This window comes from Cylas formicarius, unplaced genomic scaffold (assembly GCF_029955315.1).
Source record: "Cylas formicarius isolate icCylForm1 unplaced genomic scaffold, icCylForm1.1 PGA_scaffold_7__23_contigs__length_41026272, whole genome shotgun sequence".
NCBI lineage: Eukaryota > Metazoa > Arthropoda > Insecta > Coleoptera > Brentidae > Cylas > Cylas formicarius.
In genome coordinates, this window is record NW_026844352.1 from 14,588,081 (window position 1) to 14,609,260 (window position 21,180).

General features: G+C 33.5%; 2 protein-coding genes across 3 annotated transcripts in view; one reads left to right on the forward strand and one right to left on the reverse strand.

Annotated features, from left to right (window-relative positions):
• The window catches only part of LOC132704293 (equilibrative nucleoside transporter 3-like), a 45,078-nt gene that overhangs the window by 17,742 nt on the left and 6,156 nt on the right, over positions 1-21,180 (forward strand). The window contains exon 6 of the mRNA XM_060674191.1: positions 19,955-20,139. Within this exon, the coding sequence (XP_060530174.1) occupies positions 19,955-20,139 (185 nt within the window). The remainder of the gene's footprint in view (positions 1-19,954; positions 20,140-21,180) is intronic.
• LOC132704294 (odorant receptor Or2-like) lies at positions 9,679-16,318 on the reverse strand. Of its 2 annotated transcripts, XM_060674192.1 has the most exons (7): positions 16,118-16,318; positions 15,839-16,071; positions 15,468-15,788; positions 12,493-12,592; positions 12,348-12,440; positions 12,137-12,292; positions 9,679-9,832 (listed from the first exon to the last, which is right to left on the reverse strand). In XM_060674192.1, exons 4-7 carry the CDS (start codon positions 12,499-12,501, stop codon positions 9,788-9,790), a joined length of 303 nt encoding a protein of 100 aa, XP_060530175.1. In that variant the 5' UTR covers positions 12,502-12,592; positions 15,468-15,788; positions 15,839-16,071; positions 16,118-16,318; the 3' UTR covers positions 9,679-9,787. The 2 variants fall into 2 exon arrangements, with proteins under 2 accessions (XP_060530175.1, XP_060530176.1); XM_060674193.1 differs by lacking the exons at positions 15,468-15,788; positions 15,839-16,071; positions 16,118-16,318 and adding an exon at positions 12,660-12,757.

The following is a 21,180-nucleotide window of genomic DNA, read 5'->3' on the forward strand; positions in this document are numbered from 1 at the left end:
ATATATATATATATATATATATATATATATATATATATATATATATATATATATATATATATATATATATATATATATATATATATATATATATATATATATATATATATATATATATATATATATATATATGATGACACTATATTCCGGGATATCATCCGTTCGCTCGTTGAACTCCGACTGGAATCCTGCATCCGACTGGAATCCTGCAAATCTTGCATCCGACTGGAATCCTGCAGACGTTTCGCCAAAATCTCACTTGGCATCTTCAATGCTCGCGCTCCGAAAACACTTCGAACACTTCGAGGTATCTTCCAATTTCGTAAATGCTATAGGCACAAAAGAATAATTTGTTTTTATATTTTTTTTCAAAGAAACTTCAACAGGATACTTTAATACTAATTACAAAACTTCTGGATTTCTTGTGCGTCAGTTGTTGTTGAATCGAACTTGCCGCCGTTTCGCCACCCTGTTGGCTTCTTCAAAACTTAACTGAAACTGACTCACATTCTATTCTGTACCTTCTTATATATTGTTTATGGGGGGCGGAACTAGAGGAGGGTATGACAGATTTCCGTATATTTTTTCCCCCATTCCTATGTAGTTTCGTGAATGTGTTGGTTAATTGTTGATCAGTTTATTTGTCGTAGACTTCATGTTCTTTGAGCCTAGTTCATATTTTTCGTCCGGTCTGTTGGTATTTTAAACCCAATATTAAGTCTAATTATCTATTGATAAGGATATCGAAGAATGGGAGATTATTATTAGTTTCTAGTTTACTGGTAAAACGCATGTTAGGGTATATGGAGTTTAAATGGCTTCTTAACCATGAAAAGTCTCATCAACGTAGCGTTTCCATAAGTTTGGTTTTAAACACCTTCCAATTAAACTAAAATTGAACACGTAAAAGTGCTTTTAGGAATCTTTACATGATGAATTAAATCATTTACTAATAAAAAATGGTCTGTTATACATTTTGCCCCATATTGTTATCATGAACCAAACAAGCAATATCAAATAGGTTAGAATAAAATATTTCTAAAATATTTTGTGCTGCGTTAACCATGTAGGGTGCAGTTAAAAGGAGTATGAATTTTTATGTCGAGACAGTTTTGGGCAAAAAAAGATGGTTAATGTTTCTTGAAGAAATCTGGTTAAATTTAAATTGTTGATTGTGTGGGTGACATTAATTAAGATCTACCATAATCATTTGATTCATTGATACTTGAGTCGGCCGCACTAAACACTTACCGTGTCGAAAAGGGACGGACATGGTCTTAGTTGGCAATAAAATGCAATAAATTCTCTATTATTGGAAAAAATATGTTTTGTACAAAACGGAGAAAAAATGCATTCTCAATTTTCTCCGCTCCTTATTTATAAGAGAGTTATATGTTGCTTTTAGCTATGCAACTTTTTGTTTGGAAAGTTTTGTGTTTCTATGAAAATTTTTTTAACAATGTATATTTTTGAAAGAAACTTAAAATTATTTTTTTAAAATATAGTATTTTGATCGAACATTCTTGGAAAAAATAGAAGTTTGGAACTTTGAACAGTGCCAGAACAGTTAATAAAGAAACCAAATGAGTGGTCAAATTCTGATTTCACCTGTAAAGACGTTAAATTAACTTTTCAAATAAATTTCAAAATGAACGGAAAAGGCGTATTTGGTTACATTTTTCTAGGAACCAGCTACATGTTGTATGATTTATTTTTTAAGTTCATCTAACGTTATCTGTTGCTAATCTGGTTGGTGAATTCTCCTCCAACTGATTACTGTTAATTAGATTGTGTCGCAATATTCCGAATATATCTTTAAGTGGTTGTTTCGTAATATAAATGCTTGTAATATAAAATCAACAACTAACGAAAATTACCAGTACGCAGGTGCCTCTTCAGTTTCGTCGCTTAAAATATAGTATATATACATATAAATTCTGAGTAAAAAGTAGCTTTTGAAATATTTTTATAGAAACACAAAATTTTCCATAACAAAAAAGTGACAGCGTTTTTTTTTTAATTTGCATTTTCCAAAGGCACTTTATAAGTTCAAAACGGAGCTAGATACTCATGCGAGGTATTTATCCATAGGCTTGCAAATTTAAGTGCTTTTATAAAAATTGAGTTTCACACAGCGACATTTATTTTCGTTTATCTTTATTTATTCTAGTTTCCCTCCATAAGTGTCCAATTTGGCGTCCTGTACAGTATAAACATTGCGTAACCTTAGATTTCTTTGTTTCATTTTCCGAATATCTTGTTTTCTCTGCTTCAGTATTTTCATCGCATTGCCCTAACGTTACCAACATGTTGGTATATCCACTATTATTGTTGATTTTCAGACTTTTCAAAGTGTTATTACTTATTAAACTAGGCAACTTTCGCAAAATAAGAACACGTTTTATTTCAAAGGCCTTTCCAGACTTTTTTCTATCGTGCTCCTGCAGAGCACCATGTAGCTTTCGCAAAATTGGGGCAACCTTATCTTGCCTGGATGCTGGATAACGTACCTTTGAAATATGCACTTGACTCAGCTCAACTCAACTCAGCATGACTTCAAGTAATGTTAAATTTTGGTAAATATTAAAATTTGTATCATTTTTAACGATTATAGTAATTAATATAAAATTATAATAAACGAAAACCGTAAATAAGTAAAAAATAATGAGTAAAAAGTAGCTTTTGAAATATTTTTATAGAAACACAAAATTTTCCATAACAAAAAAGTGACAGCGTTTTTTTTTTAATTTGCATTTTCCAAAGGCACTTTATAAGTTCAAAACGGAGCTAGATACTCATGCGAGGTATTTATCCATAGGCTTGCAAATTTAAGTGCTTTTATAAAAATTGAGTTTCACACAGCGACATTTATTTTCGTTTATCTTTATTTATTCTAGTTTCCCTCCATAAGTGTCCAATTTGGCGTCCTGTACAGTATAAACATTGCGTAACCTTAGATTTCTTTGTTTCATTTTCCGAATATCTTGTTTTCTCTGCTTCAGTATTTTCATCGCATTGCCCTAACGTTACCAACATGTTGGTATATCCACTATTATTGTTGATTTTCAGACTTTTCAAAGTGTTATTACTTATTAAACTAGGCAACTTTCGCAAAATAAGAACACGTTTTATTTCAAAGGCCTTTCCAGACTTTTTTCTAGCGTGCTCCTGCAGAGCACCATGTAGCTTTCGCAAAATTGGGGCAACCTTATCTTGCCTGGATGCTGGATAACGTACCTTTGAAATATGCACTTGACTCAGCTCAACTCAACTCAGCATGACTTCAAGTAATGTTAAATTTTGGTAAATATTAAAATTTGTATCATTTTTAACGATTATAGTAATTAATATAAAATTATAATAAACGAAAACCGTAAATAAAAAAAATCTAGCTTTCGATATGGCCTACACTGCTTAAACCGAATTGCTCGAAAAAGTTAATTTTTAGGGACTTTTAAGAGTTTTGCTGATAACCGACACATCCTATACAGTTTATTAATGGGGATAGGCAAAAACAAAAAAACTTGGTATGATTTTTTCTCTATTAATAATTTCACTTTTAATGATGTTGAGCATGCTTTGGCCATTTTGATGGTGCAAATGTGTTTTGGCTCAAATTTGATTTTTGATTTTACTAATATGGCTAGTAATAGTTACAAGTCTCTTAGGAGCTTATTGGACCAATACAATCTCTATTAATTAGTAACACGCCCGCTAGTTGGCTGTGGCTTGACGCTGGTTAGGAGCAAGCCTTAAACGTCATATCGAACTTATCGCGACTTCATATTAATTTTATTAATAAATTATAATTAATTTAAAATTATAATTTAATTTTAATTATAAATTATAAGCAGTTTCTCGCTGTCTTGTTTGTTGTTTCTTGGAATGTTGTTGCTTTCTTTCTATAACAAAAATCTAGATATTCACGCTTCCTTGAAAACATCAAAGGTAACCAAAGTTCCAGCACTTGGCTTACTGATAATTTGAGGCTTATGATACTACTGAGAACTAAGATCTTTTCTAAGTACAAAAGATTAAAGACTAATTCAGCGAAGTTATAAATATTGCTTAGATCCCAAAAATTTTTGGAAGACACTGAATTATTTGAACATTAATGCAAGGCCTTGCTGATATTAAATGATTTTAAGACTCAGATTGTTGAAGATGAACAGCTCGAAAAATGAATTGCAAAAATAAAATACCTGATTTCGAAGGACCGTTCTTTAATTTATGGACTCATGCCTAAATAAACAATCTAATCTCACAAAATAATGTTAAACTGAATGCGATTATTCACAGCGACAGTTTTCTACACGAGCCCTACCTGTTCTGTTAGTGTGTTAGACAGGACTGGAAACCCGAACTCTATCTCCCACTCTCCGCTGGGTCCTTCGTGTCGTCGTTGTCAGCACTCGCAGGTGGCAGTCCGCGTGCAAATTTAAATTTCCGAATCCCGAACACATAGGCAATAGTGCATTTTTGGAGCAAGAAGTAGTGAATGTTCCATTGCTTGTTCGCACTGTTGCCACCTTCCCTTCCGGGATGAACTTTGATGATTCTAGCCATTTTCCACTCATTTGGATATGTGTGATCCTCTTTTAGAAGAACTTCACATTGGGTGAACTCTTTTGTCCATTTTCCCCTTTGTTGGAGATGATGTAAATATTCTTGTGACCATCGATTCCAAAAATGTTGACTCATTTGTTGGATTAATTGCAACCTTGGTAGGCGATTTGTATTTATTTCAGTTAATTTGATGGCAGGGGTTTGTGCCAGTGGAACACGGATAAGAACTGGGCGGGATTAAGGATTTGTAAATCGGAACGATCGTGAGGGGTTGAGAATGAACACAACTTTCTATTTGCGTTAATAGCGTATACGTCTCTTAAAAAGTTAGCTTAATCTCAGCAATCACGCGTTTGGTGTGAAATTTTACCGCATTGATGCTAGCTTCCCATAGCCGCCCGATATTAGGTGAATTAGGTGGAATGAAATGAATCACATCTGGCGATGCTCCAGTGGTGACGTCGCTTTAATGATTTCGGGGTGCAAGAAATTTCTGTAGTTCTTTTAGTTCTTTACTACAAAACTACTAAAATTTGTTCCGTTGTCACTATATATTCATCGGTTTTCCTCGCCGTGCATAAAATCTTCTAAAGGCTGCTAGAAATTGTTCTGTCAAGCCCGAGACTAGTTCTACATGTATGGCTTTAGTGCCCATACTATGTAAGATTTCATTGTCATAATTTACATCGACATTTAAAAATGCTATAATGGCTCCGAAACGATATGGTGGTAAATTTCCAATTAGTTGTGTTTGTTGCTGTTGAAATCTGAAACCCTTTAAACACTTGCGAATAACTTGCTTGATCAAGTTTCGGGCATTTATTTTCCAGTATGATTGTCGCATATAGTTCGGCAAAGTTTGAGTTTCTGAATGTAAAGTTCGAATATGTGCCTCTTCGATGATAAGACATGTGAGTGTATTACCGAATTATACATCACATAATGTGACGGTAGTATAATTCGCTGCTTCTGACCATACATCGGTTGAGAATTTTGGAATCGTCCACCAACTCTTAATGTCTTGGTAGTTTGTGTGATGTCCAGTTGTTCCAAAGGCTTTCGAATGTTCTCTATCATTTCTTCCAGGACTTTGGGATCATTTGAAGACCACTTTGCCAAATGAAGTCCTCCGTCCTTGAGTGCCATCAAATCAACTCGCAGTTTAATGACAGTTTAAACTTTCCGCACCCGTGAGAAGGTCGTCGTAGTCCTTGATAACAATTTTGCTGGCATATGGATATTTAATTTTGCTGTCGTCTGCAAGTTGATGTAACGTTTTTATTGCTGAAGCAGTGGTAAGTGACTTTTAACGATGTCGGCCTTTGATCATATCAACAAAATTTTATGAAAGTTTGTGTTCTCTGTGTGTACAAGTATCTGGCGACACATCTTCTTGATATCACCTGTTATAACGAATTGGTTCAGTCACAAAAATTTCGTTAAGAGAGGGAGCCGTATTGGATGCGGCAGTAGTATCGAATACAACTCAAATCTTTGTACTGAGGCTCTCCTTCCTGCCTACTGCGTGGTGAGGTAGATAATAGGCACTGTTGTCTTCAATTGTTTTACTCATGTGTACTAGATTCAAATATTCCTCCCTGAACCGACAGTACCCCTGATTCAATGTCTAATTTATTTCAAATTTCTCCTCTAATTGATAGAATTTTCGTAATGTCATGGTGTATGATTCTCCTAATGCTTCGTCAGGTGGTTTCTTAAAAGATTGTACTTTGTTCTGTCCGTTTTCTGCTCGGGTCGTATTTCACAAGTATTTTCTTCTCTTGACTGGTGTTTTTAGTGATAATTCTCCTCGATCTCATGTCGGCATGTCAATATCGGCTGGACTGTTAAACGTTGGTTCTGCTAACATCACTCTGGGTGGTACTTTCCAGATTTGACGATCAATTTTTGTAGTAGGTAACTCACCCGTAATATCGTACCAAGAACTCTAGTTGCTTGTTATATTTCGTTAACCTTTACGAAATGTTCAATGAAATCACTGAGTTTACCTCAGTGAGGTGATGACCAATTGGTATGTTTCTTTGTTGACTTCTACTCGCTCTATAAAATTGTTCGTATCAAAATTAGTCTGGCTCGCACTATCCAGGAGCGCTCTACAGTTCTGCCACTTACTTTCGAAAAATCGATGAAAGTATACGCGCTCCTCACTAAACTCGAGATCTCGTTAACGGTAGGTCCTAGAGGATCGCCAATAGTACAGAAATGACCAGTGTCGAAAAAAAAATCCTTTTTTGTCTGTCTGTTCTTCTTTGTCCGTTCTCCGTTCGCTGTTCCAGAGTTTTTCGATGATAACTTCCGAACGGTTCGAGCTACATGCTTCAAATTTTGCTCCTTTTCAGCCGTACACGGAGTGCATAAGACATGTAAAAATAGCTGCGTTCAAGCTTCGGCGCGAATCTTTTTTTTTCGATTTTGGACTGTCTTTTGGACGTTGTTATGAAACACCGAAATTTGTCCGAAATTTGAAGCTATCGACTTCAAATTTGGCAGGCATAAACTATTATTCTTGATCATTTTTGAAAAATGTACAGAGATGGCTGCATATTCAAAAAAACTTAAAAATGGGTCCTGTTAATATTGAAAATTGGATATAACTAAAATGCTGTATCTCAGATGTTAGTTTCTTTTACATGACGATATAGCCCATATAGGCAGCAAAAACTTTTGTATTTACGGTTTTCACCTGTTGTACAGGGTGTTCCCGATATTCCGTGCTATATAAGAAATGTGTTAAGTGTCCTAAATTTGCAGATATCGACTTCAAATTTAGAAGGGAAGTAAAAATCTATGCCCACATTCAAATAGTGGAAAGTATTTAAAAAAAAAAGTTTTATTTTATTTTATTTTGGCTTCCAGATAAACATGCATTTCTCCAAAAACCATTTACCGGATCGGCAAACATTTATTTCAGGCATTTTTTTCTATTATATACAGGGTTTTCCAAATATACACAAAAATATAAAAGATCCAGAAAATTGTTCTTTTTCATAGTAACAGCAAATCAAAAATCGTAAAAAATATGGCCAATTGGTTCAAACAGTGTCATAGGTCGAGAGCTACAATTTTTGCATTTACGGTTTTCATCTATCACACACGCTACTCTAGATATTTGAAAAAATCCATACGAAAATCACTAAACCTCGGGTACAGTCAAGACGCGATGACGTCGTTAATTATTACGGCGCACCGCATGCTTTCAGAAAAAACTTATTTTCGGGAAAACCATTTACTATTTTATTTTATATTTATAACCTCTATTTCCGGAATTTTTTACATTATGTACAGGGTGTGTCGATTATAGGTAAAAATATCTAAAATATCATGAAAATTGCGGATTTCGTTTTTAAATTATTAGCTGTTAATGAAAAACTATAAAACTTGTAAAAATTTGGTCCAAACAGTCAGCGAGTTTCAGGTTTCGTCCATCATACAGCGTGCGCGAGATACTTGGAATAATATCATTGGAAATCATTATTACTGGTACAATTTTTGATATTTATCAAAGTTTGTCGTGATAAAAAGCTACTTGGCGCTACGTGCTAGTGCCCCGCCCAGCGACGAGTTTTCGAAAGCAATGTTGTTTGTCCTTGACTTTGATCAAAACTGGTGCTAGCAAAACTTCGTTCCTGTGATATTCTGTGAGGCAAAACTTTGTTTTGGCTGTGCGTCTTTAACGTTCGCATTTTTTAATCCCACTTCTAAGGTTTTCCGGTTGCATTTGTTTTTTTTTGCAAATGAATCAAATTGTGATGCTTTTGTTACATTGTACATCTCACGCAAACCATTAAAACAACCTGTTTAAAGAACTCTAATGTTGCGTAACATCCGTAATCAAATTTCTTAGACCTGCCGATGATTCGTTGTTAACGTTCGGAACCTCAATAAGTGCTTTTACATGCGTATTAGCAATAGACTGTTTATTAAATTAAATTAAATCTCTCGAGTAGCAATGTCCACGCTTCGTCGTAATTTTCCAAACAGACCGTAATTGCATCGATGTCAACAAATGTAAAAACTTAGGAGTCTTTCTTGATAGTAAGCTGCTTGTTGATTCTTACTTGTCTTATTTACTACAGAAATTCTATGGTAAACTGAAAGTACTTTAAATGTATATTTATCTATTTATCTACTGAGATTAGACTCAAATTGTCTGAGTCTCTCATAATGGGATATGCGGACGTTGTATATTGGCCGTCTCTAAAACGGAGAGACCAATACTAAATTGTGAATTGATTGCCTGAGGTTGAGCTATGGTTTGCGAAAATTTGATGATATAACGCTGGCACTCAAGGATCCTCAGTGGTTAAATCTGTCTGAAAGGTATTTTGTACATCTGTCTACGTTAGTGTATAAATTTGCTAGGTACGGGAAGCCTCGATATCCCTATGATAGACTGATCAGCAGAGTATTACTGCGTTTCAGAGCTTTTTCTCATATATTGCCTTTTTCCAGTGTCTGTTATTTTTATTTATTTTTCTTATTTTTTCTCTTCTTTTAGAAATATATATTTTTTTATATTCATCTCCCTTTGAGGTGGATTTAAGGGCTCCTATTTGTATTTGTTAGTTTTTTTCATTCTTTTTTTTTGTTTTTGTTAAATTCTGAATATTCAGAGTAGCCACCAGTGTCACTTCTATTGTGGTATTTTAATAAAGGCTATTTACTATTCTTCTTCTTCTTATTATTGTTATTATTCACTTCTAATCGAGCACCCATTATATTTCTACTGAAGATAAAAGTACTTAACCTTATTTCGAAAATATATAGTTAGCTGTTTTTGATATAATAATTTTTCTGATCGGGTAAGTCAATCTCGAATTTTTTTTTTGAACCCAAAATAACCCAAGGAAATTATTCCAAATTTTAATACTTCACAGAGTTTGATGGTGTCCGGCTCTTATAGGATTCATGTCAAGGTGAAATTTCACCCAGTGCCAAATTTTAAGTAGATAACCACAATTTTTTTTTATACATTTTGTACACTTTAGCATAGTATCGCTTATTTTGCACACCCTCTATCTATCTTTGAAACATAAATTGTAGCTGGGCTAAATACCAAAAAGAATGAAACTGATAATTGAATTGAATCACAGCGCCCTTATACAAATGTAGTTTTAGAATTTTTAATTCTTAAAACTTTATCGTATTAATTCATAAATATTTTATCTGTTCGTATATTCACCAATGTGGATTTACATATTCACTTCATCATAACTGATGCATACGAATAAGCCAACTTCAACCTCTGAAATAAAAAAAAACTAGTTCGATCAAACACCTAAAGAAAGTAACGTGGTAGACGATGATTTTAACCTACTTTAAAATTTATTGGCCTCTAAGAAACCTTATTTTTATTATTCAGATTCGATCTAATCGCAATTAACGTACAGTATGTGTAAGATATCTATCACGCAGATATATTGGAAACCACATGAGACATACGAAAATGGTTGAATTATAGGAAAATTGCAAACTGTAAAGTTAATAACGTGCTGTTGAGACAACTAAGAAAATATACCAAAAAACCGAAATTTTCCAATTCTATTTAAAGATAATTTTTCAAAGAAACTTCCACATGTACCTGCTTATATATTGTTTGAGGGAGGCGGAGCTAAAGGAAGGGCACGAATATTGTGTCCAATGTTGTCTTGTCTTACAACAACTGGTGATATGACCTGAGTCGCGGTTAAGATTGATTGGTTGGGTAGAGATTCTATAAGAGAATCTATAAGCAACCAAACAATTGTTACCGTCACTCAGGTCATTACCATTCACCAACATGGAAATCGGTCACCGAGACAATGTTCACGTCCCTCCTTTAGCTCCGCCCCTATCAAAAAATATATAAGCAGGTACAGAATATAATTCGAAGTAGTTTAGGTTAAGCTCTAAAGAAGTCAACAGGATGATTAGCGAAACGTCAGCAAGTTGGACTCAGCAAAAATCGACGCAGGAGGAATCCAGAAGTTTTGTAAATTCTATTTAGAGATAAATTAAAAATAAACCTTACTTTCTTCTTGCCACTTTTTGAGCTCTACAAGACAGCATTTAGATATTTTAAGAAGGACGTTTCGTTTCGGCGAAATCGTTAACTTTATTTTTCATTTGGTCTGTGAAAAAACCGCACCATGTATTAAAAACCATTTTTATTACGAATATAACGATTTACGAAACAACGTGATTATAGATTGCTTAAATTACCAAAAAGGGGTTTTATTACATCTTTTTATTAAATGTTTTGGTTTAGTAGGCGCTGACATAATAAATAATTTAAAAAAAAATGATACCTAATCGGTGGACCACGTCACATGTTAATTCTTTAAACAAATTACTTAAAAAGAAAAATATGTTCAAACCCGTGACCATTATTTTCCGACACATATAACACCTTGTAATTGTCAAATTTAAAACATTTGTAAAGTTTTGAAAGACTTCAAGAACTACTCTTCTCAGTTGACCCGGAGTCTCAGAAATTCGCTGCTAAACATCATTTTTGCAATATGCCCATATGAAAAATCGAGTGGAATGAGATCAGGTGATCGAGGATTCGGTGTACTCGAGGATGATCTCGTGGCCAATAATAAGCATTTCGCCTGTTAATCATTCCATTAATTTTTACCGTATTTTCGTCTTAACAAATAATCTTATAGAGCAATAATTCATCTTTTTGCCATTTTCTAGTATGCCATTCGAGAAATATTCTTCGCCTTTCTTCATCACCAGGTCTGAGTGCTTGACAAATTCTAAATTTGAATGGATAAATTTTTTTTTTCAAAATTAAATGTTCTATTTTTCTAACAGAAGTCTCAGCTAATGGTACATTAATTATTGAACTGTGGTAGTTTTTACTTGATGGAAATCCATTTAACATTATATTAATTATTTTTTCTTCATTGCAGGGTTTATTTCTGGATAAAACTGGTTCCATAAATGGTGCGTTTGAGATTTGTTAAAATTTTTATGCTAAATTGTGTTCACTTTAGTAGTTATTTAAATACATACACCCAGCGTCAACGGCATTACTATAGGATTGCAGCATATCCAAGTTCTTCTCAGATGATAAAGCACGTTCGATTTTATATAGCGAAAAAGAACCAACAGAAAAAGACCCAACAAGAACGTTAAAAACGGCATATATCAATATGTTATTAAAATTATTTGTCATATTGTGTCAACGCCTACTACACCAAAACATTGAAAATTTAAGAAAACCCCTTTTTTGCGATTTCAACAATGTAGAATAATATTGTGTCCTACCTCGACGCATTCGTGCATAAAGTTGATGATGATTTCGGTGAAACGAAACATCGTACTTTATATCTCTTAATGATATTTTGTAGAGCTTAAAAAGTGGCAATGAGAAAGTGGGCTTTAAATCTCTTCAAATAACGAAACCGGCAATTTCGAGTTATTAACCTTTATATTTTGCAACTTTTTTCTAATTTAACCATATTCGTATCTATTATGGTTTCAAATATACACTGTATACTAAACAAGGCAAAAAATAACAATAAGAAAAAAAACAACTCAGTTGATCACCATTACTTACAGTAGCTGCGGACTGAACGGTCATTGGTCCAAAAGAACCTATATCGATCGTCAAAGGCCTCTGACATCTCATCAGCATTATGCTAATCAGGACTCTAGATTCTTTGCTGCATTCGTACCATTTACTTTGATAAAGTGCCGGTGCCAACTCGACACTCTAGGATAATATCGGTTCAATGGAAACAAATAATATGGAAAACGTGAAAACTGACCTGGAATACAATTTCGTCAGAATACCAAGCTAATAGCAATAGTTGACTGGTCACTGCGAATAAATGGGTGAATTTGTAGGTGATGTTGCCGCCCTACAAATCGAAATTTTTTATAACATTCCGGATATTTTTGTACCGAAATTACCGCAGTCATTTGAATAATTGATGTACCTAATATTACGGAAGAGATGGTATATTAAAAAAATACTACGTTTTTGAAAGCATAATTCACTGTATTGATGTACCTGAAAAAGACAAAGCAAATAACATATAATAAGTAAATCAGATGATGTAGCCATTTGTTCATCTTACCAGGTGCAACAAAATGCATGTCTATAGACTGCTTTCACCTTTAGATGGAAGTGTTCAATGTAATCATCCCAATGACTAATTGTGATGGTCGGTATTAGTGACAAATTGTCATTTTTGAAAAGACTTTTTAATAGATTTTTTAATATGTAAAGTTTTTACTACTCCCTTCTATAAAACACATAATTATACACCGATCTAACGTGCGAAAAGTGTCATTTTATAACGTAAATTTCGTTTTCCACGAATCCGAACATTTCCAGGATATTACCGCATGGATTTGGGAGCAATCGGATATTTTCAGAGATTTTACCGCACGCCCTGAATTTTGAAGTTTGTCAATTCTGTCATTTGTTATGTCAATGAACGTATTCGTGTTGTTTTGCAAAATGTGCCCAAAATCTAACGGTCATAGAAAAAGTATAATATATTTTATATTTTCATTATATCTTCAGATGATATATTGCTCACTATATACGTAAGTGTAGTAGCAAATCGTAGTATGGCTTTTGTTCATCGGCGCTCAACAACTTTAGCCCGTCAAGATTTAAGCTTGTAAACGCAAATATTTACTTGTGAAATTTATTGTGTATTTAGTTAAATATTCCGGTTTCTTCATAATTTTGAAATGGATTCTATTCATGATGATAACTACTTCATACTGCTCTATAATTCACTGTTTGTATGACATTTAATTAAGGATTCATAATAGTTTAAAGTTTCCTGTTCAATTTTTTGGATTTCATTTAGAGTTTTAAAAAAATCACTTGAGAGATCACCTTCAATATTTTTTTATCAATTGATTATAAACTAATGGAGTTTTCCCAGAAAAAAAATTTGAATCACTGTGGATTACCATAGTTATGTTTTTTTTTTATTAGAGAGAGGTGTTATAATCAATAGAAGCAAAAAAGGAAATCGAAAGCAGCTTGTATATGAAAAAATGCTAAAGGTCATTAATGTAGATGAGCTTCAAATTATTTGCAAAGCAAAATTCGGATATGCATTAAGTTTTTTGATTTAAAAATGGCAGATACATGCCAGTGGGGTAGCTAATACAATTGGGAGTTTACTAACATAGAAACACATTACATAGAACGCACGGATGAGTTTTTAATTATAAATCCTAGGACTTATCAACTAGAGTAATTAAGTTTTTGCTGAATAAAAAAAAAACTAAAATCCATGGAAATTGATTGATTGACATGATTGACATTGAATTGTGGTTGACGATCGATATGAATACATTGAATATGAGTAATCGGCCTTCCTACGTAGATAACTACCGCTGTGGTTTGTCTACATTACATTGCTGGATTTGTTTTTTTTTTAGTGCTTTTGCCACATCGAATACCGGCAACAGGAAACGAAACCAAGAAGAGTTTAAAGCCCAAATGAGCCTAATAGTGGACAAGGCAAACCCAAATGGTGGAAATACTCCCAAAAAAGTTTTCCAGAATCCTTAAATGAGCTCGGAAATCACAGTGTATATATGCCTGGTATAATATGCCTAATACTATCCACAAAGTCCTTGTTAATGAGTGTGAGATGATCGAAGCATTTTCTTTACCAACCGGAGAACTTTTTTTTAACTATGATGGATTTTTGTTTATTAGAATTTATGTGTAGAAATGACGTGATTTGCGACTGAACTTTCGTTACTAATGCTTGTCTATCTCCGGAACTGCTCATGATATTCCATTTAAAGATGAGCGCATCCTATTTCGTTATTATCTATGGTTCAATACGGAAGGTACATACATAAAGTAGACAGACACTAAATAAAAAAAAAGCTGTTGAAATTTTTTTTAAAGATTGTAAAAGCTTGTATTAATTTTTGAGGAGCGTTATTAAGATTTGCTAAAAAGATGATCCAAATATTGTACACGTCAATTACTCGGCCGGTAGTTAATTATGGCAGCGAAACCTGGACCCTCAAATTAACGGGAAATAAATAACTTCGTGTATTTGAAGGAAAGATGCTTAAAAAACAACAGACGCACATAGAAAGCGGCACATTGCAGAATTGGCTATACTGTATGGTGAAAATATAGCATTCATGTCATGTCATGTAGATATGTCATGTGGTAAGATCAGAAGAGTGACCTTTTCAGAGACCGTATGGCAGAAGATCAATATCCAGAATTGGGGTGTAGCAGTGGGAAACCGAAGCATAAGATCATACGAGGTGGAGAGCAATAATGGATGCGGTTAAGACTTACCCTGTATTGTAGGGCCAGGAAAGAAGAAGCTTATTGCTGAAGAGCAAGATACAAGATAAAAAAAAGTCGAGCAAATAACGTAGGGACAATCAATTTAAAAGAGTTTAATGTAATAATTTGAAATTGGATAACTTGACACAGGCCTAATAAGTAATTTTTTGATAATATGCACCGCAAAATAAGCGAAAATGATAGTAACTCTTGAATTTTAAACCACACATACTGTTTTTTGTCGAATTTTTGGATTCGGGGGATTGATCGATGCCGGATAGTGACGTTCATTTTTCCTAATATTCATTTGATATCGAAAAGTTTATCTAGGGAACAGCGTACGTAACAATTTAAGGGTTGCGTGAAAAAATGTTACTAATGCAACTGCTGCGAAAGTGATTTCATTCACTGTTTAAAAGTAGACAGACACTAATTTAAAAAATCAGTTGAAATGAACTCTAAAGATTGAAAAACATTGTATTTATTTTTGAGGAGCATTATTAACATCTGTTAAGTATGTTACAGTATGCAGGATGTTGCGCTCTTTCAGATTGAATATTGCACTTCATCAAAGCACCATTGATCGCAGAACACTTACATAATTAGTTTTTGATGTTTTTCGCACAGGAACTTCAATGCTGTAAAGCTATCATTTCTATCCCTTTCAGCCATGTTTTCGAAAAAATTGCAAAAGTTGTATTGTAATATTTTCAACTGTCCCCTCATATAAATCAACATGGAGTTACTGAACATATGCACCGATACGAATAATAATGCGCAGTTAGTAGCTGCTCAACCAGAACCCAGATATGGACTTTGCTTTCATCCAAAGGGTACCAGAAAGTGAGTGGCAGAGGTTTCTTTAAAGTTTGATTCTCGTTTTTCCATAGTCTGTGATATTTGTAACTACCTGCTATTCCTGCAATGCAAAACACTGTTCACTGACTATTGGTGAGCCGTATCACTTACCAAGTTCCCATAACAGAACAACAGAAGATGCGGCTGAAACGAAAATAAATTTGTTGAGACGATTGTAAAACAGGACGTGCTTTTTGTAAATTCTTTTGGCAATATCGTCACCGTATTGATGCAAAATGGTCTCTTCTTTGATGGCTTCTGCGAGCACGTATTTCGAACTTTCGGACTGATACGAAAACAATTTAGCCATCAATAATACAGTAGTTTTGGTAGGGCCTCGTTCGCTGAAAATTTTTCCTATATTTCTAATAATTCATTTATTTAAAATACCTTCGCTTGGGTCATTTTCCAGAAGATATGGTAAATTTAATCCCAACAGCAGAGGTAAAGAGGCGCATATCGCGCAAATCATTATAGAATAAATGGGATAGATCCTTGTAAAACCTCTGAACGGCTCAGGTAGTTCTAGTTTCCAGATGCCTGCCCAAGTCATCGCGATTCGCGCAAAGAGAAACAGTTCTGGGTGCGGCATCGTTATCACAGCAACGCATTCGTTTCTGTTTTGCGACTTTTTAAAGGAATACTTGCCTGCGTGTGGGGCAGATAGCTCGTATTCGTCGTCCATAGGCGTTCCCAATTCCTTTTGTGCATTTTTTTTTAGGGTTAGACTACATTCATCTTAGGTGGGAAATTTTTGCTGGATAATATCTATGAGGTTATTTGTGTGCTTTTTATTCCTTAAATATATGTTCGTAGAAATTTCAGTAAGAATGAAAAACAAACTAACAGCTAATTGTCTTGAATTGCGTTAAAACTTCAAACCTTTACTATTTACTAAAACGAATATTCATGAACTAACGCACGCTACTGACTTCTAAATATGCATCAGGGAACGCCCACAGGCGGGGAAAGCTTTGTCATTACAAAGCCAACGAAATGCAACATTTTATCAGAGCCCAACTTATAATTTTCTGAACCTGTTCAGCCTTACGTATTTTAATATCACCAAGTCGCATATTATTTGCTTTTATTTTTCGCTTACATTATTCATTTACATTCTCACATTGTTATTTTACACGTTTTTTTGTGCGTAGTGGGGGATACGTGGGGGTGATGTAATTTCTGATCGAAAATTGTGATTATTATCAGTAGTAGTTAAGGTTTGATTAGCTTATTTATATTTATTTATTTGTTTATTTCAGTACCCAACATTATGTAATCACATTATGGTTTACAAAATACAGATAACTATTCTGTTACTAGTCCTAGATAAGATTTAGAAAAATCGAAAACCGGGAAAGGAAAAAAAACAGGAAATTAATGTATTATAGCAAATCAATATGTAATCATAAAAACAGCAATAGCTACTTTTTTAGTAGATATAAGGCTATTCATGTCTATGTGATTAAAGTAGTTATTATATGAATGGGGAGTTTGCTTGGACTTGCCAATATATTTATACAACCTAATATTTGAGGACATGCAATTTTATTAGAGAATATAGGAGCTCAGTTTTACTAATTGAAGGCGCCTATGTCTTTTTTCCTACTGAAAGAAATTTAGGTAATTTATGTATTTAAAATGCATTGGATTCCATACCTCCGGGTTTGACCTGGCAAGTGCGTAATATAAAAGGATCGCAGAAAGAGCATTTTAAATCTGAAGTTTCGACACGATTTATTTACTATTGTCTCAATATGTTTTCAGATAATAGCTTGAAGTCTTACGTTACCCCAAGATCCTTATCATCATCATTACTTAAGCTCTGTCTAAAACCTAAGTTATTTTTGAGTCTAGAAAAGGTTATTTGAAAGCACTTATTGTTATTAATCATGTTTCTTTCACAGTATTCGGTAAAACTATCTCAATCTGCTTGTAGTTCCTAGCAATCAGAGATAGTTTTAGTCACCTTTTGTACTTCATGCAATCTTAGTATTGGAAACACTGCTGAACATACGGAATGAGATTACTGGATGTCGACCGACCTCCAATGTTAACATTTAGTAATACCATTTTTTAAATTAAAGAATAATTTTTTGGCTAGAATGGCCTCAAATGTTTTTCCGAATGTCGACAGCATGGATCTAGATCGATAGTTTTTGTTAGTCCTCATTCCCCAGCCGGTTCCATTGGATTGGAGAAACTTGTTGGTTTAGACATTTATCGTAAATTAATTTTAACGGCTTGTTAATTTTTCAAAGAAACTTTCGCAGGCTACTGTAATACTTTTTACAAAAGTTCTGGATTGGTCCTGCGTCCGGTTTTGTTGAGTCGAACTAGCTAACGTTTCGCCAATCATCAGAGCTTGACTGAAACTGTTTCGACTCAACAAAAACCGACGTAGGAGGAATCCAGAAGTTTTATAAAAAGTTTTAACGGCTTCATTAATATATTTTTACATTTCTTAAAAAAATAAAGAGTGAAGGTATTAGGTCAGCACCTGGCCCTTAAATTATACCAGTGTTAGTAATCTGCTTAACAATTTGCTCTTCGGTGATAATAGTTTGGCCGGTATTGAAAAATTGATTCGTGATGTCGAAATGGTTTTGCATAATTGCATTTAGCTCAAGAACAGCGGGAAAATACTTTGAGATATGCTTTTATCAGTGGTGTGTGTGACTTCTTCACATTTAAATGTTGTAGGCAAAGTTCTTGCCTTTGATTTATTGCACCAAAAACTTTTCATGACTAGTAAATGCCTGTTTCAGTGTTATCAAAGTATTTTTGATATTTAAAGGTTTTTATGGACATTCTGACCGCTTTGATTAAATTTGAAAAGTTTATAAAATATAAATTGTTACTATATTTTCGCAATTCTGGTGGAATTTATATTTTTCATTAATTAAAGGTCTCTGATTCGCAGAAAACCAAGTAGGGTATTTTGAGCTTGCTTTTATTCTTTGGAACTTTATTTTCGATTATTTTGTTAAGTTTATATAAAACAGGTCTACACCGTTAGGTGCAGTGGAAGTTGAAAGCAGAAATTCTCATTTTATGGTACTCATACGATTATTGATATCACCGTAATCAGCATAATGGAATTTGCGTTTTTGGAAGCTACATTTTAATTTGTGTTGGTTTTTAAATGGCAATTTTTGGATAACATCTGTAGCGCAATGATTCGAATTCTCAAGCACGAAGGGTGGTTGACATTTTGCGCATTTATCTCTGGAAAAGAACTAAATATTTGATCAGAAAATTCTCCTTTGAATCGGATATTCCACGAAGGGATTCTTAAAAATTCAATATGTAGTGAATTACGCTTCCATGTAGATTTTGACATGTAATTCTCGATGGAATGCTGCAAATCAGCTGATGTGTGGTATGTTCTCCCAGGATAATCTTCCTTCATTATGTAGGTGTTGTAAAGGGAGATCCATTATAAATGTTACCCCAATCTACCACTTTTATTTTAAATTGTAGGAACATTTACTCAAAAGTTGTAGCGTTTAATGTATAGATTTAATATATATACAAATTCGAAATATTACCGTCAAAATCACAAAAATTGAAATAGGGCCATCGAGTATATGACTTATACAATGTATAGATAATACAAATTTGTACTTACTCACTACCTTAATGATAAGGAATATTGCGCCAAATGTTGAAAAGGTCCTCTCTTTTCCTGAATACATAGTTGATACCCTCCTTTTAACTTATTTAAAGCTTTCATTATTTAGCCTGGCTTTCATATTCTTTAATTCACTTCTAATTAGGTCTTTAACGTCTACAAAATGCTAATTGGTCGTCAAACTAATTTCTGAATTTTTCTAAAACTCTTCTGCAAATAGATAACACCTTTGCTTATGGAAATCAAGGAATTTTGTAAAAACAATTAAAATCATATATTAATCTCACTAATCAGTTTTTCTGTCCAGCGTTGTGTTCCTTTGAAATGTTCTAAAAATGCGATTGAATGCTATTTTGGGTCGTATGTATGTATGTATGTATTCCCTGGGAATTTGCATATATTCGCGTCTAGGTCTTTTTTATCATGTTCTACATGCAACAGATCTGAAAGGCATATGTTTATTAACCAAACTAACTTTAGTTTCTAATATTCTATTTATGCTAGACATTACCGGAGTGTTTTTTAAAATACCCTACATAATTATTGATAATTGAGGAAAATGTATTAACAAATATTAATTAATTTTTTCGTAGACATTACATGCGAGCGGCTAAGCCACAGGTGACGAAGAAAATTAACTCCTTCAAGGATATTTTCCGTATATTCAATATTATATATCTGATTATCGGGTTGAATGTAATATTGGCGATATTCCCCGTATTGTCTATCGCTAATTTGGTGGTTTCCGAATTCAAGGACACGGACAATGTATGGGGAGGTGAGTCGAAAATATTTCTTTTAAAAGTGGTGGAAGAAGTAGCTGATTGACTATTTTTTAAATAAATGTCAAAATACAGAGAACCAAAATGGTAGGAAACTCAATCTACCAAAAAAAAACCTTCACCAACAGACGCACAAATAAACTATGAACATCTACAAATCTATTGTCGTGTGGTTATAAAAGAACTCGTTAACGTTAGAACTGCAATTGCTATGGCTTTTTCATTCATCAACTCTTAATTCGTTTACGCGGGTGGGGAATTTCAACATATTAGTACGGCATCAATCATAAGTCTGCAAGTAGTTACAGAAATCTCGAATCTGCGAATACTGCGAAATCATATTTCAGATCTGGTTAATGAACAATCTACTTAGGTTTTTGGTAATACGGACCAAGCTTGTTTTTATTTTTTTGTTTTCTGATATCCTGAGAATAAAATTATTATTTGCTACGAATTTTATTACTATACCTTCACAAAATATCATTTTCTAGTATAATTAGTTTTATTGTAACTTACAGAATCTCACCATTCTCCATTTTTATTTTTTCTTATTTTATTTATATTATAAATTACACATTAGACTCATAATTCAAGTTTTCAAACTGACGCCCGTCAGTTTAAAACATGATACTCGTAAGTTTATTATGGGACTATCGGAAAACATAAAGGAATAATAAAAAAACACAACCAATAAATAAAAATCATATTTTTGTTAGTAAAAATATCGAGAAATTAAAATTTTACTTAAAGCGTTATGTCGTTATATTAGGCGTTTATATTTAAGACTGAACTCAAATTTTATTTTTGTTAAAAAAGATTCAATTAAAAAGATTTACAAAATCTAAATATTCGTCACAACAAAGAAAATATTGCAAATTTTCCATCATAGATGAGAACCTACAGGTCATATAATACCATTTACAATTCTTGTTGTTGGTTGTTGCTAAATCGAACTTACTGACGTCTCGCTAATCATCCTGTTGCCTTCTTCAGAGCTTAGATGCAACTGGCTCGCATTCTATTCTGTACCTGCAATC